This window comes from Bacillus rossius, chromosome 3, assembly GCF_032445375.1.
Source record: "Bacillus rossius redtenbacheri isolate Brsri chromosome 3, Brsri_v3, whole genome shotgun sequence".
NCBI lineage: Eukaryota > Metazoa > Arthropoda > Insecta > Phasmatodea > Bacillidae > Bacillus > Bacillus rossius.
In genome coordinates, this window is record NC_086332.1 from 2,919,601 (window position 1) to 2,944,197 (window position 24,597).

Sequence of the window (24,597 nt, forward strand, 5' to 3'; positions counted from 1 at the left end):
ACAAGCGGTACCGACACCGCAACAACGGACACCGACTGACGAGGCTCCGCGCTACAAACGCGTACCATTCGTAATCCGCAACAGTCAGGCAATCGGCAGCTTGGGCCCTGCCTTCGCGCGACTCGGCATCAAAAATCGAATGACGCTGACGAAGCGTCAAGAAGTGCGCATAACTTTTGATGGCAAATTGGACCAAGACAAAGCGACCGCTTGGTTTAAGGCAAACGATGTGCCTTTCCACACTTTCTCCCAGCCCAGCGAGCGAGGGGAAAAAGTAGTGATAAAGAATTTGAGTAAATTCACGCCGGTTGATGCGATTTCTGAGGAGCTCACCGCGCTCGGGTTTAAAGTAAATTTCATCAAACAGCTCAGTCGGCGGCTAACAGACCGCAACTCAGGGCAAGAGTTTTTCGAGCCAACACCGTCATTCGTGGTGTGCGTGGCACCTAGCGCGCACGACATCTATGCCGTCAAACAACTATACTACACAAGTGGTATAAAGATTGAGCGGTACACGACTCGCGCGGAAGACGTCCCGCTCTGTAAGAGGTGTAGTTCCTTCGGACACACCACCGGAAACTGTTCAGAAGTACCTAAATGCATCAGGTGCGCGGGTTCGCATCCCCGCAGCGAATGCCCAGTCCCAGAGGAGGCACCAAAGGTGTGCTCGAACTGTAAAGAGACAGGCCACACCGCGGCCTGGCGACAGTGCCCCGCGTTTTTGAAGATCGTAGAGTCGCGGAGACAGGCCGCCGCGGAACAGGCAGCACAGAAAGCTGCGCGCACAGCCTCGCGAGCACAGCCGGCCGCACCGACGCGGGAAAGTTTCCCCCCTCCCCCCGCGCCCACCAGGGAACACGTGCACCGGGCAACAACAACAACAACAGAGCGCAGTCCGCGAAACGCACGGCCCAGCGAGCAGGCCAGCCAACCGGGCATAAATCAAACACAGGCAGTAGCTTCCACGTCATACGCGGCAGCTACGTCAGGCGTAAGCGCACCGCGGCGCACGGCAACGGAAATCGTGCAGGCTCGCGTCGAGAAGAGCCAGCAGCATAGAACAGAAACCGCGCCAGAAGCACAGCCAAATAATAATATCACTAGCCTCGCGGAACTCGCAGAGATCTTGCGCATGTGCGATTATTGGAATTTAGTGAAGGCACTCGAACCGTATTACGCACGCATCCGCTCCACCGAGAGCATTAAATACCGCCAAACCATTCTATTGGAAGCACTCGCGACAGTGCTCCAGTAAATGGCAGTAAACATGGGGAAAACACTACAACTCCTAAACTTTAATGCATGTGGTCTCCGCCTTCGGTCGTACGAGTTGGAACAGTGCCTTGTAATATATGGGATTGATGTGGCATTCATTACCGAGACTCACCTATCACCGCATCATCGATTTAATATTTGTGGTTACACCACTTACCGCACTGACCGCGCCACTCGTGGGGGCGGCACAGCCATATTAATTAAACACGGGATTCATCACCATCCGATAGAAATAACTGGCTTAGAGCACCTAGAGGCCACCAGCATAAATATTCGTAATAAAAATGCGCATGTCTGCATGTCGGCAGTATATAAACCCCCAGATAAGCCACTACTTTCTAGGGATTTAAATAAATTAATTAATCCACAGCAACACTTTTTCATCGCAGGCGATTTAAACAGCAAAAACGAAGACTGGGGATGCAAAAATACTAACCCAGCAGGCAGAAAATTATTAGATCATTCGGTAGCAAATAATTACGAAATTTTTGCTCCAGGCTCGCCAACTTGCTATCCAACGAATGGTGGCATGCCTGACATATTAGATATAGCTCTTACAAACATACCAGGTGCGCAGGTTATTTCAGAAAAATTAGATGAGCTTGACTCAGACCATTTTCCGGTACTTATTCAATTAACTTTTAATGCTCAATTTTGCGCAGCGATATTTAGCCGCACTTTTGGTATTCCCGACTGGGACAAATTTCGCGAAGACCTGGAATTAACTTTTACAGAAACTCCAGCGATAGACACAGCAGATGAGCTCGAAACTCACGTAAAACTTTTCACCGACACAATTACAGACGTGCGCAAAAAACACACTAAAATCGTGAATAAAAGAGAATTTACGCGACTAAATTACCCAGATGTAGACATGCTAATCGTTTTAAAACGGCAGGCGCGCAACACTTATCAACGAACGAGAACACCGCAAGCTAGGACTGAATACAATCGCCTTAAAGCTCAAGTCTCGCGAAAACTTAAAGATTTAAAAATAGAAAAATACGGAAACTTAATAACAGAGTGCGCAACTCAACCTCGGCAAATGTGGCGGCTCACACGCAATTTACGAGGGAAAAATAAATTTATCTCCACACCGGCCATTGTTACAAACGCGGGCATTAAATATGACGCGATAGATAAAGCAAATGCTATAGCAGACATTTTTGAAAAACAATTTTCACCAAACGAGGACATAAACGAGCCTCAGTTTACTAGGACCACGACAGTAGCTGTTAATAACTATTTACAAATCGTTCCACAAGCCGAGCCGGAACTCGTAACAATTAAAGAGCTCTTAGAAGCTATTCACTCGCGACCAAAAAATAAAGCAGGCGGACCTGACGGAATAAATTTTGATACTTTAAAGAAATTATCATTTCAGGCTATACAATACTTTCTTAAAATAATAAATGCTATTTTTATTCTTAAATCCTACCCAGCGTCATGGAAACTAGCTAAAGTTATCACCATTCCGAAACCGGGAAAAAATGCGTCACTACCACAAAACAGGCGACCTATTAGCCTCCTAAATAGCATGAGTAAAATTTTCGAAAAAATTTTACTCAAACGACTTCAACACCATTCGGACGAACACGAAGTCATTCCAGATAACCAATTTGGTTTTAGAAGGGGCCACTCTACCTCTCACCCCCTAATTAAGCTCATTGAAGAGGCCACTGACGGTTTTAACTCACGAGCGAAATTTACTGTCGCAACGATGCTAGACGCGGAAAAAGCTTTCGACAAAGTTTGGATACCTGGCTTAATTCAAAAATTAATTACATTTAACTTTCCAGACACGTATATTCATCTGGTGGCCCACTATTTATGGCGTCGAAAATTTTTTGTATCAATAGAGGGGGCGAAATCATCCACTCGGGAGCTGACAGCAGGTGTGCCGCAGGGGTCCCCACTCTCACCCTTTTTCTATAATGTTTACACAGCCGACATCCCGCGGGAACATGCCCACGTGCAATTATATGCAGACGACACTGCAATAATATATCAATCCCCGAATTTGAAGTTTGCTTTAACCAAAGTTCAGAGGCAGCTTACCTCACTCGAACAATGGTACACTCGCTGGCGCATTAAAATAAATGGAGCCAAGTCCACAACTTTAATTTTAACTAAAAAATACACCGCCCCCGACCGCGAATTAAAAATTTTTAATCAAGCCATACCATTTGTTAAATCGGCTAGATATTTAGGTTTAACTCTAGATACCAGGCTCACCTGGAAAGTTCACACCACTAAGGTGACACAGTTTGCGCGAGGCACTTTGCGCAGCCTATACTCAATGTTTAAGGCCCCCCAATTTCCTAGAAAGAAAAAATTACAGCTGTATTTACAAATAGTTCGCCCTCAATTATTATATGCTTGCGAAATCTGGGGCTATGCAGCAAAATGCCATATCGATAAAGTACAGGTCACTCAAAATAAATTTCTTAGAGCCATTGCAGATTGCGGCTGGTACACCAGCACACTAGAAATACACCAGCTACTCAAAGTAGAATATGTAGAGGAATATATAAAACGGCAAAACAGGTCTTTTTATGGCCAGCTCCCTGAACATGCCAATACTTATATGAATTCACTTCCGGACTACGACCCAGCTGCACAGCGACAGTTTAAAAAACCGCGACTTGCCTAAGCCAGGTTATACTAGAATCCACACATCCCATGTACGCAGGGCAACTTAGCAAACATAGCAGACGTTTCCCTCTGGCCCCGATGTGCCTGTCTACGTCCTGCGGTGCAAATAATCAACATTGGACTAGCCAATGATTGACATGCCCAGGACTCGTAAATATTGCGTCAACACTACTTTTGGCCCAGCGGGGCTCTATTTTATTGCGTCAACACTACCTTTGACCCAGCGGGGCTCTAATTATAAACCAGCGACAACTCGACCGCAGGCCCAAATTCCTTTAATTACCAAATCTTTCCTTCCCCCACCTCCTCCACTAGTCCTTGCTAGTTGTTTTCCCCAGCCATTATTAATTAATTCATTAATGTAACTTTCATTTTCTTGCTAATTCGAAATGGTCCGAAGCATGCAGGTGTAGGTTTTGACCCATGCAGCGGTCCACTGCCTGTGTGTTAGGGCTGACTCCGTATGCCTGAAGGGCGAGACCCGCCTGGCAGGCTTCACCTCCAGTGCCGGCCGCGTTTCGGAAGGCATGGGTTTTTGAATTGCGACCAAAAAAAAAAATAAATAAATAAAAAACTGTACGAGGGCATCTCTCTGCTCGAACAATAATAGAATAGGATGACATTCATTTACTAATTTCACTCTCTATTTTTCAGGTTTAGACGACAACAGCCTGGGGGCTAACTACAGCAATACTGGTTTAGCCTAACTTTGACCGAACTATACTGGAACGCAATAGTTCGGTCCTTAAGGCGGCCAGGTGTTTACTAATCTATGTAATTTCTCCTACACATCGGTAAACTTACACGATGATATGCCTGCTTGGTCAGCCGGGTATGTGCGGCCTTGGAGCTATACACTACACTCACACAACGAGATTAATTAGGCCATTTTTGCGCACACTCCACACGCCTCTAAATACAGACATCACGACACTCTCATGCATCAGTTAGCCAACTAACTGAGGGGAAAGGGTGACCTCCCCCCGCCTGACACCTACACTATTAAAAATAGAGCCAAGCAACATGCGACAGCTATTTTACTTCTTCTGGACCGTGAGCCACCTTTAATCTTAAAATCACACACATCGCGCCCCGCCGACGTTTCCAATGATTCGATCAAAGTGACGGGGTTGCACTATTTATATTGGCGACCACATAGCGAGTTATGGGAACGTAATAGTTCCCGGTATCGCTGTCACACGCTCCCGGCCGAGCATATGAGGAAACGGCGGCAGCCCCTTCTCAGTCGCACCTGTGTTTCCGTACCATGTGCGTCTCTGCCTGAGGACGGGAGCAGATAGCAGTTCCCGAAACGTCGCTTGTTTCTGTTTAGGTAAAACTATTGTATTTGTTTGTTTTTTCGTTTTGTCATGTTTTTTGTCTCGCTTCAACTGTTGTGCTGAATTATTTTGGGTTTCAATATTTTTGTGTTGTCATCATTTGTGGGGATTTTTTCGTTCTCTTAGTACATTTTTCTTTGTTTTTTCTTTGTTTGCTGACCATATTCCTGTTTCGGAATATTTTGTGGTGTTCATATCCTTGTTGACAACAGCAATTGTTTTGCTTAATTTTGTGTGTTTTTTGTATCTTTTTTGAGTATTTTTATTTTTATTTATTTATTTTATTTATTAGTTTTTCTTCAACAGAAAAAGTTCTTAGCAATGGCGTATGTCCAAAAACTTACATCAAGTCATGCACTCCCATTGCACAAATCTTTTAAAGATAACATGTTCTTCTCGTATTCTTCTACCAGACTTCGTAATGCAGTGGTTATAATGAGTTGTTAGTAAGCGAAATAAATTAATGTGGTTCAAAAAGAAAGCAGTGTACATTTTTTTTAAGTATTTAAATTACAGATTGAATCAAATTGTGCTTTAAGCATATAGCTATATGTATAGATATGACTTGATGTAAGCTTTTGCTTAATTTTGTGTTTTTGTCTTTTGGGTATATTTTAGTTTTCTTCTACAGAAAAAGTGCTTAGCAATTGCGTATGTCCAAAAGCTTACATCAAGTCATGCACTCACATTGCACAAATCTTTCAAAGATAATAAGCATATATATATATATATATATATATATATATATATATATATATGAAAACCTTTTGTTTTGGTTTAAAAATTATTAAAAACAAATGGATACTTGGAGTAGAAGTGACGTAACCACTGCTGTATTATTATGAATTCGTTGTTATTCAAATGTTCAGAAACTCCTTTTCGCATTTATCTGGTGTCCCCACTCGTCCTGCTGGCTAGGAGGAGCCGGCAGGTTTCCTCGGGGTGCTGCCTCCAGCATGGCGCTCCAGGGGCGCTGGCGACCTGGGCACCTGGCGTGGCGGCTGCGTGGCTGTAGGCCGTCAGCACTGCAGCCGAGGGCACAAGCCTCGGTCTCACACACGCGGTCCCGTCGCTCTCGCCCTCTTCGCCGATGTAGCACTTCTCTTAGCTCGCGGAACTCCCCGAACTATCGGGACCCGCTCGGAACTCCTGCGAAGGAGGGCGTTACTCTTTTACACTAGTGGGTCGTCTTTCCAGAACCGACGAGAGCGGCTGTGACGATTCACGTCATCCCGAAAAATCCAGAAAGGTGGCGTCCATTCAAGTCCACTCCGCGCGGAATTTCCAAGGCCGCTCAGCGATGGATAACAGTGTCGAGGAAGGACGATGCGCGGAGGGCGGAGGGGACGGCACGTGACGTCAGTGGCCGTGCAGGGCCGCCAGCAAGCTCCGAACCTGGCGCGCGTCGCGGTCCTGCCTGCGTTCGCAACAATATATACAATATACATCTCCACGTGCGACCCACTCACTAACTGGTAAACACGAATTCAAACATGGTGGGATGATAATGCTACAATAATCTTATGCAAAACTAACAAATATGTTTTACGAAACTCCAGCGATCCCGAAGAACCCCCCGGGGAAAGAAGGAAAGAAACGGGCTCCTCATTTGGAAGCCACCCTGGAAGGTTTTAAGTATTTGCAATATAAAACTCTCAGTATGCATGAGGTATATGTCGCAGAAGCTCATATGGATTCTGAATAATTGCCCGTACTGTACCGAAGAGTCACCGGTATAGTTACTGCAGCAATGAGTTTTCCTTGAGCAAAAATGCTAAAAGACATGAGAGACGCGAGTCTTTTTTTGGGCCCTTACCAAGTTTAATTGTAGCCGGTGCCAGATATCGTTTAGTTGAAGAAATATCCTGAATAAACATATCAAGATCTGTACAACCAAGCTGACTTATGTTAACGACACCGAGTCTTCAACACCAAGGAAGTGAAATGAGGACAATTATTAGACGATTATAATGGCTACGAATAATGTGAAAAATGCTGATTCTAACAATACCACCCAAAATCTCGCTATTTTTTTGAAATTGAAAGCTATCGAAGGAATTAACATCTTCATTTGGAAATTAAAAAATATAATACCAAATTCTAGTCGCCTCTGAGACCAAAGTAATAGAAAATACATGTTATAATAAATCATCCTGGCCAATCTAATGATAATGACGATCACTGGTATTGTATTAGAAAAATTTTAATGTCGATGAGGCTGTCATTAAAATCAGAAGACTATCGTGGGTCTCAGAAAATGACAGTAAAGGTGTAAATTTATTACACATCGAGGAAAAATCCCAACACATTGGTGGATGGGTTGAGACTTGACTTGCTTCGCAAGATGACGAGAATAGATCTGTTATGAAAGAAGCGTGGACGCCTGTACACAGAAGCTGCTGGGAAAGTGGGTGTCGGGACTGCAGGCGAGGCCAGCGCTGCACCGGGAGGAGAGGCGCAGCAGGAAGCCGGTCAGCCTTGGACCAGGCGTCCAGGCGGTATAAGAGGCGCCGGCTGGCACCGCGAGCCAGACATGGCGGCCGCTCAGCTGTGGGCGCTGCTGCTGCTGCTGCTGGGGGCCTGCGCAGCGCAGGAGCTCGTCTCGGACCTGCTGCCGCCCCCGGAGCAGCCCCCGCCGCCCCCGGAGCAGTCCCCGGGCCCCGCCGCCGCGTGGGTGCCGCGCCTCCAGCCGCCCGCCGCCTGCCGCCCCGGCGAGGCCCGGGACCCGCTCGGCATCTGCCGCCCCGTGCAGCCCTGACCCAGGTACCGTGCAGCCCTGACCCAGGTACCGTGCAGACCTGACCCAGGTACCGTGCAGCCCTGACCCAGGTACCGTGCAGCCCTGACCCAGGTACCGTGCAGACCTGACCCAGGTACCGTGCAGACCTGACCCAGGTACCGTGCAGCCCTGACCCAGGTACCGTGCAGCCCTGACCCAGGTACCGTGCAGACTTGACCCAGGTACCGTGCAGCCCTGACCCAGGTACCGTGCAGACTTGACCCAGGTACCGTGCAGCCCTGACCCAGGTACCGTGCAGCCCTGACCCAGGTACCGTGCAGACCTGACCCAGGTACCGTGCAGCCCTGACCCAGGTACCGTGCAGCCCTGACCCAGGTACCGTGCAGACCTGACCCAGGTACCGTGCAGACCTGACCCAGGTACCGTGCAGCCCTGACCCAGGTACCGTGCAGACTTGACCCAGGTACCGTGCAGCCCTGACCCAGGTACCGTGCAGCCCTGACCCAGGTACCGTGCAGCCCTGACCCAGGTACCGTGCAGCCCTGACCCAGGTACCGTGCAGCCCTGACCCAGGTACCGTGCAGCCCTGACCCAGGTACCGTGCAGCCCTGACCCAGGTACCGTGCAGCCCTGACTCAGGTACCGTGCGGACCTGACCCAGGTACCGTGCGGACCTGACCCAGGTACCGTGCAGCCCTGACCCAGGTACCGTGCAGCCCTGACCCAGGTACCGTGCAGCCCTGACCCAGGTACCGTGCAGCCCTGACCCAGGTACCGTGCAGCCCTGACCCAGGTACCGTGCAGCCCTGACCCAGGTACCGTGCAGCCCTGACCCAGGTACCGTGCAGCCCTGACCCAGGTACCGTGCAGCCCTGACCCAGGTACCGTGCAGCGCACCCTCACTTCTCCCACACTGTCGCTGTCGGCGCACGCTACAGGTCCCTGGGCCGGCGACCCCTTCCTGGCCACTGGCTGCCCCCGTCACATCTGGCAGTCTTCCAACTGTCCGTGTTCATTCCTTGTCTCCTCTGCACCGCTGAACACCAGCACGAGAACTCTTCAGTGTCAGCTGCTGTTAGAGATGCTTGCTGCCTGGAAGCAGCTACTCTTGTGATCTTCACTTGGACATTTAGGAGGATCATTTCAGTATTCGGTTCTTTATTCAGTACGGTCCTCTGGTATTCACGGTGTTTATAAAAATAATTTTTTTTAGATTTTATTGCATTTAATTATTGCTTAATACTAGCTGAAGTACCTGCAGTTGTCCGGGCCAAACACGTCATAATATAAAGAACATTACTACCGAGTGTCAAGTCTGTAGGACAAACGCTTGTAAAACGATAAATAATGATTTTTAAGGTCCCATTGATTGCAACATCTCGGTGCATCGAGGCTACGCATCAGAAAAACTGGGACGCCAATCATCATCAGCTTCCTTTTGTGGGAAGGCAGTTAACTAGCCCCTACGCAACGCATGACGGAAGTATCAAACAATGGTGCATCACATATTCAAGGCAACGCCATCTATTGAAGACGGATAGGAAGTTGCCAGACCTTACAACTCGACAGTGTGGTGAACATAGAGGAATGTGTCTATAACCTACATCCTATGATTTGCTATTACGAAACTGAATTTAAACTTTTTTCCCTTTCTTGGGGACGAAATTTCATAATTATATGTAGTCTATGTCACTCTCCGACCTGGCAAAATATCATGTTGCTCCGTTGCTCCGTTGCGGCGTAAAGGAAGGACAAACAGACAAACACAATATTAGTAGGGATTGTTTTATTGACGTGACAACGTCTAATAAATCGATGAACGCCGGCTGCACGCACGAAAAAGTGTCCCGTAACGCACCTTGTCCCGTTGCGCTGCGTCACGTTACGCTCATTGTACGCTTGCGCCACATCTATCTCTCTTCCACTCGATTGGAACAATCATCGATTTGACTTTTTCGAGGCACATTAAACTTGAAACACTCCCATTCGTTTCCTACTTTTCCTATCATCGTCCTATCCTTAACAGAATAACACAGATTGGAAGAAGTTAAATACCAAACATGTATAAAAGTTATAGTTAAAATAATCTCTTCGTTAAAGTAATAAACATGTTTGAATTAATGAGTGCAAATAAAAGTAAATTTATAAATTAAATTGTAGATTTCATTTCACTCCTTGTTTGTATCCATACAAAATAGTGATAATTCAATAAAAATGATCCAATTTTATTCTTAAAAGTATGCAATCATTTCATCAATGTTTTGTTATGACGTCACGTTAAACTATCGTCCGCAAACCGACTTTACAGACAACCAATTTATTCTTCTGAGCTGGGGAAGTGGCATCACGAGGTCAGGGAGGTAGGGGCAGGTCACATCCGGGAAGTGATGCAAGGAGTCTGCAAGTGTACCTGATGCCAGCCCAGGGGGAACTGCGAGATGTAATTAGCGCCGCCGCTCCAACACCGGTGCGTCCCGGCGACTGCGCGCTTCAAGGCCACCGGCGCCATTGCCAGCAGCAGTTCTCGGTCGTGACGAGCCGTGACGTCACAAGGAACACGTCAGCGCGCGCAGCGCAGTCGAGCTGAGAGGCGCTCACTGCATCATTCACCAGTGTGCCAATTGTTAGGTTTCAATTCATCGTTCGCTCATTTCGCACTCACATGAACACACTGAAGAGATAATTTTTAAACGATATAAAAATATTTTTGAGGTATCAAAACTATTTAATACATGACTCATCTTTTTTTATCATGAATGTTTTTCAGAGGAATAAATTTAAACAAGTAATGTTTGCCATTGGTATCTGGATTAACTGCAAAATTTAATTTTTTTTATCGTCATAACAAAATAGATAAGTTCAAAATATTTTTTTAAAAAATGTACATCTTTATTGAACGTTAAAAATCCACCATTGTGAATTCGTAAATTTTTGTTACCTTTTGTTGGATACAAAATACAAAAAAAAAAAAAAAAAATGGTTGTCTGTAAAGTCGGTTTACGGACGATAGTTTAACGTGACAACGTTATAACAAAACATTGATGAAATGATTGCATACTTTATGAATAAAATTGAATCATTTTTATTTTAATAATAAAAGAATAAATACTTGAAATTATACTAGTAATCAGATTATTAAAATGCAAGAATAATTAACCTTTATTGCCGAAATTGTAGTTGTAATAAGCAATGAAAACCACATTAACTTTTCACTTCACTTTATAAAGTCCACGAAACAGTTCACGTGTAGATGACTTGTAATTAATTTTAAAAACTGGCGTTTAGCTATAAAGTTTAAATATAATTATGAACAAGTTTTCATATAAATAAACTGTAATCAAATATCTAACATAACCTATTATTACTGCACTCGCCGACAGATGCTACTTTTTTTTTAATAATAAAAGAATAAATAATTGAAATTATACTAGTAATCAGATTCATTTTCTTACGTACATTTGACGTAGAAATTATTTCATATTACACATTTATAAACAAAGTTTTAAGTTTTCACTTCTTACGGTGCGGTGCAAGCGTACAATGAGCGTAACGGGACACAGCGTAACGGAACAATGTGCGTAACGGGACACTTTTTCGTGCGTGCAGCCGGCGTTCATCGATCTATTAGACGTAGTCACGTCAAAAAAATAAGATATACATCTATATTTTTTTTTAATTAGTGTAAATCACTTGATTATTACGTGTACACTACTATCCGTGTATCCCAGCCGTGCGTACAGCAGGAGTACAGCACTGAGACAAGATGAGTCGCAGCGCTCGGCCTGGCTCTCTCGCCCCTCCTTCGGATTGTAGGCGTGACAATTCACTGGGACATCACCGTTTCTACGATGAAATTCATCGGCAACTGTCTACGTGAATGCGTTTTATATAAAATCAGGATGCAAGTTTGAAAAGTGGATTGTAACGGAAATACGTTATAAATGTAAACCGGGCTAGGTACATTCAAGTCGTGCATTACACAGATGAGGTAAAGGTTTACGAATGCGCCAGTGTATACTAAGAGTACTGGAGCTGGACTGGACAGTGGCTCTCTCAGGTGGTGTTCCGACACACTGCCTCGCCCCACTCAGTCGCCCGTCGCACACAGCACAGTCCACAGTCCCGGGGGCCGCGGTCCTGGCTGCAACAACCGTCACACACGAGGTCCCCGCCTGCTTACCAAGAGCTCGCTCTGCATCGCGAGACACGACCGTCAGCTTGCGACGTCTCCAACAATGTGTCACCCGCCGGCGCCGAACGGACCAGGCTGCAAGGAGGAGGAAGGAAGCTAAGATGGCGGAATTTTTTTTTGCCTCTGGCCATGTTCGAGTGCAGGAATTACTAACAGTATAGAGTGTAGGCGTAGTTTATATTCCCGAGGGGAGCGGCGGGGTGATAACCTCTTTTCCTTCTGTTTGTTGTTGGGAATTAGGGAATATTTTTAGGATTTCTTAATCATTCTGAAGGGGTATCCGCCACACCGTGCATCTATATTGTCAGGATATGATATTTTCAGTGATGTACACAGTTGAGAGAAACTACCGTACCCTTGCCACGATGCGCTCAAGTAGAGAACCAGGACAGCCGCGACGAAGAGCCGGAGGACGCTATCTGCCCGCGCGGACAGCTTCCGCCGATAAGCGCGGGCCGCGGATGTCCGGGGGGCTGCGGCCTGGGGCCCGGGGACGGCAGATGGCGCTCGCGTGCTGCACGCTGCTGGCGGCGGCGCTGGCCGAGCCCCTGGCCGCCCCCCTGGCCGCCTCCCTGCCGCCCCCGAGCCCCAGGCCGCAGTTCCCCGGCGTCCCGGACAAGATCATCGTGACGCCCACCTCCTGCCGCGGCGGCTACAAGAAGGACCGGCGCGGCGTGTGCAGGAAGATGCTGCGCAGACCCGCCGCTGATAGGTAACCCCTGCACTCCACTCCGGAACACTCTCTGTTCCCCCCTTCCCCCGCAGCCATGCTCACAAACCTCCAGGAGCGATTACGCACACCTGGAGGGACGAAACGAAGGACTCGTGCACGTAGAAATACTTTTATGGGCGTTAAAACCTGCAGTATTACTCAGTGAAATTTTCTCCGCACCTCCGGTGGACATCTGAAGTCCTGTACATGGCTCATGTATAGCTCATGCTTCAGACTGCCTCTCTCTGTCATGTCCTCGCTTTCTTGTTCACGCGCAACTCCACGGCGAGTCGCTCTACATCTAGCTTCTCACTCTACATCTCTTCTCACTCTACGTCTAGCTTCTCACTCTACGTCCCACTCCAATGGCACAGGTGTACGAGGAGCTGTTGTTCACCGTTAATTCTGCAAGTGTTTGATAACTAAGTATTTATCGCAAGTGATTTCAATGATAAATATACGAGAGAGAGAGAGAAATGATGGGGTACCTAAATGAAATGATTTATTCTGGATACTAAACTATCCCTCTTCACCGCAGACTTGCATCGCGGAGGGTAAGTGACGTGGTTGGAAGCTTCATTGAGGAAGGTGCTCTTTCAACCTTCCACGGAGAGGTATGAAGAATGGGTCTCAAAGAGACGACCTTTGAACACGCTCAAGCAAGAGAAGCGTGTGTGTTTTGTTTTCTCACAAATGTTACAGCCATAGAAACCCACTTTAGTTTGAATTACCTTACGATTATAATCCATTAAAATTAAAAAAAATGTTACTTTTCAAAAATTATCTAACTGTTTTGTTTGTTGACTGTTACAGTGAAATGACAAAAGTTTATTGGTACGGCTAGTTTTATTGTTATAAATTATTTCTAAAGAAAGGTGATATATTTTTTTTCACTCGTGAAGCGGGGTTTCTGTCCAAGCATATTTCCCCCTCCCCCTCCGAAGGCCACAAATATCTACACGAGAGATAATGTGTTCCAGGAATTTAGTCTTTTTTTTTTTTAATTGGGAGACATAATTTACAATCTAACCCATGTATGAATATCATAACTCTTCAGAAGGTTAAAATAAAGGAGGGTGGTCTGTCTGTATGCCTGCGATTTGTGTTACCTCATAACTCGAGTTATATACTAAAAGTATTAGACAAAATAATTCTTAAAACAAACTGTAACATCTAAGTCATGGTGCACATAGTCACCGTAAGTCATTTGAAAGATAAACAATAATTTGTTCTATAATTTTGTTATACAAGTTATAATTATCAATCATGATTATATTTTTAATTAATATAACATTAACACAATAATTATGATTTATTAGCAAAATATACTATTAAAACACTAGTACCATTGACGGTGTGTTTCAAAGTCACATAAACCAGTTGTCGATTGATTTCTCCGTACAGAATGAAACGTGGCTTAGTTCAATGTTCAATATTTTTTTTAGAAACACTCAGCGGGGGGCCGTTATGTTCGCAGGACGCAGATCAAGCAGTGTGGCTTTCATGCGAAACAAAGTGTAACCTGTCAGCGATCAGTACTTCAGATAGAAAATTAATAAGACAGTATCACATCCAAAATGTGGCTCAGTACTGTTTGTGAAAATAATACAAGTTTCTAAGCTTAAATCCCTTAAGAGTTAAAATATATAACTTATCTAGGTTTGCTTCTCTATTATTATTTAGTCTCAAAAATGTGTTGAATTGTCTTTCAAATAATGATACTAAATCACATTTTCTAAACGATTTTGATATCTCTGCTTGTTTGGTTCAATTTTAATTTCTTCTTTAGTGAGTGATATACGTTTCTTTTTTCTTTTTTCAGTAGCGGCAAATCACAGAAGATAGTGGCGAAACCCAAACGCAAGAATGAGAAGCAAAAGAAGGCAATCGGAAAAGAAACAAAGTCTCCTTAAAGACATGACATCTTGCCTCGTGGGCTTTGTCGTCAACTACAAACGGACCAAATATCATTTCATGTTTCACAGTTCATTACTGCAAATAAATTAGCTAAATTCTACATAGATGGTGGTGTCTTTTTATTACTCTTATTTCTGTGAAATATTTATCTTAAAAACCTGAATAGTTTCTATAAAATGGAGGGTGAACAAAGAGTAATGAGTTGCGTGACGGAAGCCTGTGATTGGCTGCTGGAAACAGGAGAGACATGTGTTTGCTCGCCCTCCTCTCAACTCATTGGAGATAAACAATGTTCATCTCTGCTAGTGTCCACTGTTTGGTACACACCCAGTTATGGATGGTTCACGTTGAATAGAACATCTTTATAAGCCCTTCTTATTCTATTCTTACATCGCTTACTTGAATTAAAAAAACATGGATCTATCGACTGAACTCGTGTACCTAGCAGATTAGAAAATAAAGTTCAGTCACTCACGGCTTTTGCAGTCATATTTTACACACAATCGTTGATATTCGTATGAGAACGTTTAGTTAAAATACATTACTAATTATCGGTATTTGAAAACAAACCAATTACGTTAAACACAAATATTATTAAGGTACCTCAAAAGTCATACCATCGACATCTGATTAGACTAAAATTCCTCATTTGTAAGAAGCCTTCCATGCAAGAAACCAAACTTCCGTCGGTGAAACCTTCAGCCGTGACTAGCGCCGTGCTCCGAGGTAAGTGATCACAACAACCTGTCCACGGATCTCCTCCAGGGACGGGAAGCCTTCATTTCACAACCGAGAGAGCCACACCCGAAGTTACCCCAAGTTCATGCTCGCTTTTTTTCCGTTCTCTCTCATTGTATTAACCGGTGTGCCATTAAATTGACGGTCGATTAGGATACGTTAGCTACATTATAAATACTTTAAAACATTGTGGATGGTTGGTTATATTAGGTAAGTATAGCTACATTAAAAAATACTGTAAAATCGTTTTATGGTTGCTTAGCAAATAACTTTTTAATATGTAGCTATCCAGGGCTAGGAAACCGTTTACATGATTTCACAGTATCTTTAATGTAGCTGTCCTAACCAAATCAACCGTCCACAATGTTTTAAAGTATTTATAATGTAGCTAACCTAACCTAATTGACCATTAGTTATCATGAGTTGTCCAAAATAAACATTCACGGATACACGGCAAATGAAAAATATGGCGGTGTACAAATAAATACCGTTGCCTTGTTTATGGTCTTTCCTTTTATCAACACTGCCATGTTTATTTACAATGAACGAAAAAAAAAAAAAAAACACCGAAGATGCAGGATCGGGGGTTGGCTCTCTCGTCTGTGAGAAGAGGCTCCCCTCGAGGGACAGCGAGTAGAGCCGGCGCTAGGGCGGGAGGCGGCGCTGCCAACTGCCAACCAATAGAACTAATTTAAAAGCAAACAGCGGAAACAATTGTTCTATTCCCTCTCCCCCCCCCCCCTCCTTGTAAGCACGAGCATGTGACGTAACCGAGGCGCCCTTGTCGAGGCGAGCACGCCCCGCCGACACGTTTCATTTTCAGTTTCACATTTTGTCTAAATCCTTAATAGAAATTAATTGGATAAGAAACAATTAAATTGTAACTAGCATTTTTTTTTTCTTTTGCTGATCAATTAGTTTAGATTTCTAATCTGTTTTCATGGTTTAGTATTAAAAAAATATATTTCAAATTTTTTTTTTCTAGTTCGTGTAATGAGGCAATTTTAACAGAGTTTGATCGTTAGCACTTTTAAAATTTAACCCTACAATTTTTTTTCTTTTTCAGGAAAGACAATTTTTAATTCTTAAGCCAATTTAGCAAAACCATAATCGAAATTTAAGTTCCATGTTGACTTAAAAATGTTGTTTCGAAGAGTTTAATGTTTAAAATTTCCCCCGAACGTTTTTTTCTCTGGGGATAATTCTTTTCGTCTTTCCAGGCCCCCGGTTAGACCCCGTTCCAAAAAAAAAAAAAAAAAAAAGTCTCTCAAAAGTAAATGGGCCCAGAGCCTGCAAAGCGGAACCGCCACTGGGCAGACACGTGCGTGCAATGGAGCGGCTGGTCCATTGTTGCCGTACTGCGCTGTAGAACCTTCGAGCTCTTCACTACTTGACAGTACACAGCGTGTGTGTGCGTGGCTGTGCCAGTAACAACATGTGCGGGTGTCTCGCAGGCGAGCGAGAAGCCACGAGCAGGTCTGTGCACAATGTGTGGTGTGGTGGTGTGGTGGTGTGGTGGTGTGGTGGTGTGGTGGTGTGGTGGTGTGGGGTCGTCCAAGGCTGTCCGCGGGGGGTATAACGAGTCGACAATCTTCCCGAGTTAAATGTCAACACCCTTTTATTTCCACACAACCATCTACGATCAGGGGCGTAGCCAGGGGGGGGGGGGGTTAGGGGTTCAAACCCCCCCCTTAGCACCAAATCTTTAATTAATTTCTTATTCATTCAAACAAATTTCATATTAAAATTAATAAAATTTTTACCATTACAATATTTAAATTTAAGAACCTAAAACTGCTAAAATAGCACTATTTTACACCTTAAAATACAAATCTTCCCGGGGGAGGACCCCCGGACCCCCCGCTTTAATACGGGGGGGGGGGGCATGTTTCTTAACACCCCCCATACACAAATCCTGGCTACGCCACTGTCTACGATATGTCACCAACATAGTGGAATTTAAAATATAATACTCAAACGAGAATATTATCTTTAAAAGATTTGTGCAATGGGAGCGCATGACTTGATGTCAGTTTTTGGACATACGCCATTGCTAAGAACTTTTTCTGTTGAAGAAAAACTAATAAATAAAATAAATAAAAATACATAAGAAAGACAAAAAAAAACACAAAATTAAGCAAACAATTGCTGTTGTCAACAAGAATATAAACACCACAAAATATTCCGAAACAAAAATATGGTCAACAAACAAAAAAAAAGTACTAAGTGAACAAAAAAACACACAAATGATGACAACACAAAAAATTTTGTGTTGTCATCATTTGTGTTTTTTTGTTCACTTAGTACTTTTTTCTTTGTTTTTTCTTTGTTTGTTGACCATATTTTTGTTTCGGAATATTTTGTGGTGTTTATATTCTTGTTGACAACAGCAATTGTTTGCTTAATTTTGTGTTTTTTTTTGTCTTTCTTATGTATTTTTATTTATTTTATTTATTAGTTTTTCTTCAACAGAAAAAGTTCTTAGCAATGGCGTATGTCCAAAAACTTACATCAAGTCAAACGATAATAATTGTCTTGAAACAATCGTAAAACTTATTGAAACCACGTGTTGCACAGATATTTCAATTGATAATATAGCCACAGCGTATGATCGTCTCACGTAATTTCCATATATGATAATTCATGTCCCATGTAGTTTGTTGTCAGTTTGACCAGTGGCGTAGCAAGCGGGTGGCAGGGGTGGCCCCCGCCAGGGGCGCCGGTCACCTTAGCTACGCCACTGCCTGGCTCACGTGCGGACACGTGAGTGCGGACGAGTGGCGGGAGCGCAGCCCGAGGTCGCGCGGTGTGTGGTTGTCTCCGGTCCGGCGGAGCGCGGCGGCGCGGTGCGGGCCAGACCGCGGCATGGGGCGGTCGTGCGCGGTGCTGCCGGTGCTACTGGTGCTGCTGGTGCTGCTGGTGCTGTGCGCCGTGGCCGCGGTGCTGCCCGGTGCTGCCTCGCCGAGGTACCGTCCCGCAGTCCACGCTCCTGCACGAACCACTCTGTTGCTGCCCCTTGGATTGGCAGCCCTTCAGGATTTTTCTGACAGTGGTTATTTTGTAAAGTGATCTAACCTAACCTAACCTAAACTAAACTAACCTAAACTAACCACTGTCCAGTGGCGTAGCGTGGGTGGGGCGGAGGGGGCGGCCCGCCCCGGGCGGCAGCCCGCGGGGGCGGGTCGCCGGTGAAGCGGGTTGAGATCTGATCTATGATTCATTCATTACATGTGTCAGACACACTATAATGTTCCATTTTTATCTAACATTTTGCGCACCAACTATTTTTTAATATTTATTTAAAAGAAAAACTGCGAAATCACTGACAGAGCTCTTTATAACGTTTGTTTGTTTACATACGAACGGCAACATCGCATCACGCCGCGCCGCCCGGCGCGCGCGAGCCGAGTTGAGCGGCACTCCTTATTATGTTAATTACTCATACAAAATCTTTTGTTTCACGCGTCGGCCCGTGTCGATGCCTCTCTTTCGCACTCATTGAATTTAGTACTATGCATTGTACTGTAAAGTTGACCTTAACCCAGGGCAAACCAAACAACTTCCGCAAACCGGGACACAGTAAAACTCCTATATTGCCCCGTACCGCGAGCGCAGGTAAACCCAAAAAAATATCAAAACCCAAACTAATAGCAGGCTTAAAAAATACTAATAAGGTTGCGAACAGTGAGAGGAGGCAGCAAGTTAAAAAGACGCAAAATTTATATGACAACATTTAATAAATATATATATATCATAAAATCGTTTCATCACAAATCGGCGCATCCATCATAAAATACCTACCCTATTACTACTTATAAAAAAATAGCTATATAATAATACTAAAAAAATACTTTAACAATTCCCCGAAAAAATTATAATTTGATCATATACTTCGGAGCTCCAAAAATTAAATATAATTACCAAAAAGGCATTAAAAATATATAAGAACATATTAATACAAATACAAATATAGATACGCACCGGGCGTATCACCGCTGTAAATACTAATTAACATAGGCGAAATCTAGCAAAAAATTGACACACCTTAACATGCAAATAAATATACCAAAAATTTAGCAAATTACAAATTATGGGTTTACAAGCCCTTCTCAGTTAAATCATTTTCTAACGGTCGACGCCTTTTTTCTTCTAGGTCTGGCAGGGATTGGATGAAACACGCTGAACGTAAAATCCCAGTTTCAGTTTTATTAGTCCGTTAATTTAAATCCCAAAAATCCACAAATTATAGTTTCGCACCAGGGGTCTAAAGGGTCAACGGGGCAGTGGCACAATTACCTCAGATCTACTATGAGCTCCGCTAGACTATAAACTTGGCTATATTGTCGATTGAACAAGAATTGGCTGCTAATATTGATTTTGACAAAGTTATTTCTGACTTCGCTGCTCATAAGGCCCGTAGAATCCACTTGTAAAACCACTCATCCTATTTTAACTTCAATAAAAGGTACCTCATTGCATGTGAAATTTAATTTTAACTAAGCACCTATAGAATGGGGGCGGTAAAATGGGTCTCCCGCCCCAGGCGCCGAGATGGCACGCTACGCCACTGCCACTGTCAGAAAAATCCTGAAGGGCTGCCCATCCAAGGGGCAACAATTCAGCAACCTTTCAAAAACACCCCTGTTAAAGATATCCTGATGGGCTGCCCTTCCAAGGGGCAACAATTCAGCTCCCCCTCCATTGCATCGCCACTCAGCTGCGTGCAGACACGTGTCTTCACAATCCTGTCGGCAAATGAGGCCCTGGACATAGCCCTTACAGGGTTTCAAAGAAGATTATAGCAACTCAGCTACGACACTGTACTATTTCCTTCCCCGTAACTCACACGCACAAGCCACAGGAATTATGTTTCTAAGCAGTCTATAGCCACAGGTGTTGTTCTAAGTAGCTATGTATTTCATACAAACTTGACGTGCGTGTTTTATGTATTTAATAACATTAGTAAACGTATGTATTTATGAATTGTTTCTACGGATTCATCAAAAAATTGTTTTAAAAACAAAGCACTAAAATAATTACCTAAATATAAACAGAATTATAATTTTTTTTTTTTCAAGGTTTTTCTCTCAAGCAAAATCATTTCTTACAAATTTCTATGATTAAACATTGGAGATCTAAAAGTCTACTAGCCTATTCCTTGAAATTTAATTGTGACAAATCAATTTTCTTTTGAAATTCAATTATAAACAAAAATTTACTCATAAATAATTATATAATGGATACATTGGACTCCCGCCTTTAAAAGTCCTGGCTGCGGCACTCGACCCAAACACGTGTCTCAATGATGAGGGGAGGCGTTAAACTGGCGGAGTGAGTTTTACTATACATATATATTCTTGACTATAGTAGTGTTAGAACACAATAAAAAGTTGGAGGGCAGATGAACTGAATTATTTGTATTGGAAGATACACACGTGTATAATGTCCAACATTTAAAAACTGGTTATTTTCACGTAGGTACTATCGAGCTTAATATACATTAAAAATGACTGCACACAAATATGAGTCGAATCACACAGTGCAGTGGAATGAGGTGCAGTCGGGAAGAGGGGGGAGGTGCCAGTGACGCGCCTCGCGGTGTGCCCCAGGCTGTCCCCCGGCGCCACGCGGGCCACGCCCCTCAAGACCAAGGCCCGCAAGCCGCCCCGGGCCACCTCCAAGTCGCCGTCGGGCGGTGGAGGCGGCGGCAAGGCGGGCCCGGCCAGCACCAGCAAGCCCGCCTCCAGCACTGCCAGCTCCCAGGCGCAACCGGCGCCCGGGGGCGGCTTCTCCCCCGCCTCCGGCCTCAGCGCCGCCTCCCGCGCCAGGCACTGGACAAACAACAGCACGGTGGGTCCCGCTGTGTTCCCAGGCCGCTGCCCGCCTCTGGCATGGCGCGGCGCCCACTGGCAGCCCCTCCTGGGACTGTGAACCGGGGTAGTATGTTTTGGTATGTCCGGCGCCAAGCTTCAGGCTGTGGTGAGTGGTGCCGACCGAGCTCTGACGTCACGTCCATCGCTGACGTCATGGCGGCCATCTTGGATGGCTATGACCTTTACCTATGACCTTGAACCCGGCGGCTCGGTCGGCACCACTCACCACAGCCTGAAGCCTGGCGCCAGACATACCAAAACATACTACTAACTGGGGTTCATTAACGTTAAAATAAAAAATATATATATGTTTTGTTGTAAACTTTCTGTATTATAGTTTTCTGCTGATTGCATGCATGTAGCCCAAAATACGGGAACTATGTCACATACAAGCACCCTATCCAGAGACGAATAGTGTTGCGTAACCCCACACTCGAAACTTTCGGGCCAGGCAGCCCCTACCTCTGTGAATTTTACACTAACCCCCCCCCCCCCCCCCCCCAGCGAATCACTTCAGATTTGTGCCCCCGTTATGAGGCCACTTGCTGCAGAGGGAGGTCCCAGAGACTCCTGTCCGGGCATCATCCAGGGAACACACCCCGTGCCAAGTGGTCTGTGGACGAGCTGTCTGTCAGCGAGGACAACAGCAGTGCCAGAGCCCTGCAGGGGGGCACTGCCCCTGGCTCTCCGCAGCCCGGCCCCACCCGAGACGCACTGCAAGCCGAGCCTGGATACTCCCACAGCAGTGACGGATCCAAGGGGGGACACCAGGGGCAAGTGCCCCCCCCCCAAAAAAAAAACTAGTCTGCTACATTAATATTGCCGACAAAAATGATTGTTTCTGGAACCAATAAATTATTTTAATATAATTAATGAATTTCTTGTAGAATCATAAAATCTGGTGGTTGGGTGTTATGTGTAGTGTGAGTAGATTAAATATAAATTCAGTAATTATAAGACATTTTTCTCTGGCTTCTCTGAAATCCTAGAGTACCCCCTCCAAAGTGAACCTCTGGATCCGCCACTGTCTGCAGGCCAGCTGCCAATCACACACTTTGCACCCGGTTCAAATACACTTCCAGATCAGCAGGTTTAGAGGCGAGAAATCTATAAACCTGGTTCCCAACAACCAAAAACATTTATTTTCTTCAATTTTACCATCAAAGTATACTGATTTTTAAATTTTAAATTATAACATTGTTTGTAATGGGATCGTAATTTGTATTGTTGATATTGCTTTAAATTTATCACAAATATAAAAAAATTAGGTATATTTAATGTGTAGGATGGGAAAAGATATTGTTCATAACAGTAGTCCTGACATGATTTGCACACACAATAAATAGCTTTTCTAGACATAAAATGAAATGTTTCATATGTTTAATTAGTTCAACACAATTTTTAGAGTAGCAACCAAAATATTCCCGGTGTCAATTGATCCTGATACAAAATAATTTTTTTTTCTAGGAGTCTCCAGAAGAAAAGAAAAAGGAGACAATTTAGCTGCTTGGGAAGGCCTTCTGTATTCTAAGAACATACTGTAGTCTGTGTTATGTAACTCGTCTCGACACTGATAGTTCTTGCAAGTAGTACCAATTACATGGCAGTGATCAACCTAGACTTCACATGGGCCTTACGTAGGGCTTGGTAATATGGAATATCCCCAGAGGAAAGGGGATACCCTGGAAAATTTGAAAAGCAATTTCTTTAAAACTACCTTCCCAATCCAAACTGGAATTTAAATTTCGACAATGGTTTCGCTCATTTATCTTAAGAAATATTGATGTTCTTTCTTGGCAAATTATACTCAGGTTAGTTTTATAAAAGCTAACAATCAACTTCTGATGAAACTGTATCATTACATGAGACACTAAAATATTTGTTTTAGTACAAAAACTAAATGTATTTACCAGCACCTTAAAACACATACTAATGAAAATTTAATTCTTAAATGAGTGCCGCTCCTAGTATCTACCCTCGACAACTTTCTCATTTGAGTCAAGTTACATGGCACAGACTTTAATTCACTTTACATTGTGCATCAATTTCAACATTGTTTAAGATTTTGGATTTTTATATCCTATATAACTTACTCTGCAATTTAATTTTTAAACAAACTACTTCCTTATGAAGTACTAGATCAGAATGATGCAAAAGTCACAAGCTTTGAAGAGGAAATACTTCAAGAACAATGTAAGCTACTAGGAGAATGTGATGTAACTCAGAACTCCCCACTGATGTGTCTTTCAGCACCTTATTCTTAGTTTTGCATTTAAACTGAAAAATGGTTTATATATATATATATATTTTTTTTTTTTTGCATGACAATTACTTAATGTCATGTACAAAAACCAATAACTTTTAATGCTTCATCACAAATACAATCTATGTGTCTTGGTAGTTTCCTCAGGCAGCAAAAACTGTAATTTATACTTAGTTCCGACAAACGTTTTGCTAAACACCAAGCTACAAACCTGCGCAAGCCTGCATTCAGAACACAATCAGATTAAAAAATATTTTTTCACATCATGAATATAATCTATAGGGGAGACTTATCTCACAAGTATATAAGAATAGAATTCAATAAAATTAAAATAAAAAATTGAGCATTTGATTGTTTTCTTTTTTTTTTTCCTTATTCCATGTGGCCACTTAAAGCCTATTTTACATGAAGTTTATGACCAAAAGAGCCTGTCTCTTAGTTTTGTTATTTTTTTTACTGTCCTCTTGAGTATAAAATTTTTGTATTTTTAACTCACTTATTAATCATGACAATTTAATTGTTGTTGAAACAATGAGCTACCAGCAAGTATTTATTTAAATAATACTGTTTTCTTTGCATGAGAATTATCATGTAATGTTCAAATATCTGTCATATGGTTTCAATATTTTTAACACAGATTTAGTAAAAGCTTGCAGCTACTTCAATTCACGACCATCATGTTACTGGTTTTCATTAAAAATCTGTAAAAAATTTTAATAACGCTTGCTTTTCACTAGAAAATCTTTGTGGAATCATCCAAATTTACTGAAACTTTTTTAATCTAGTGTTTAGTTAAATGGATGTTTTTGAATTTATTAAGTACTATTTCTTATTAAAAACCATGAAAAGTAGCATTTTTGTCAAACAATATTTGGCAAAAGTAGTTTTCATT

At 43.5% G+C, this 24,597-nt stretch overlaps 1 protein-coding gene across 2 annotated transcripts; it reads left to right on the plus strand.

Moving 5' to 3' along the window:
* Nucleotides 1–7,517: 7,517 nt before the first annotated feature.
* LOC134530096 (uncharacterized) lies at nucleotides 7,518–24,056 on the plus strand. 2 transcript variants are annotated; one of them, XM_063364682.1, is made up of 5 exons: nucleotides 7,518–8,033; nucleotides 14,737–15,557; nucleotides 18,226–18,535; nucleotides 21,179–21,419; nucleotides 22,910–24,056. In XM_063364682.1, the coding sequence occupies exons 2-5, from the start codon at nucleotides 15,497–15,499 to the stop codon at nucleotides 22,943–22,945; spliced, it is 648 nt and encodes a 215-aa protein (XP_063220752.1). In that variant the 5' UTR covers nucleotides 7,518–8,033; nucleotides 14,737–15,496; the 3' UTR covers nucleotides 22,946–24,056. The 2 variants fall into 2 exon arrangements, with proteins under 2 accessions (XP_063220752.1, XP_063220751.1); XM_063364681.1 differs by lacking the exon at nucleotides 7,518–8,033 and adding an exon at nucleotides 12,101–12,914.
* Nucleotides 24,057–24,597: the final 541 nt, after the last annotated feature.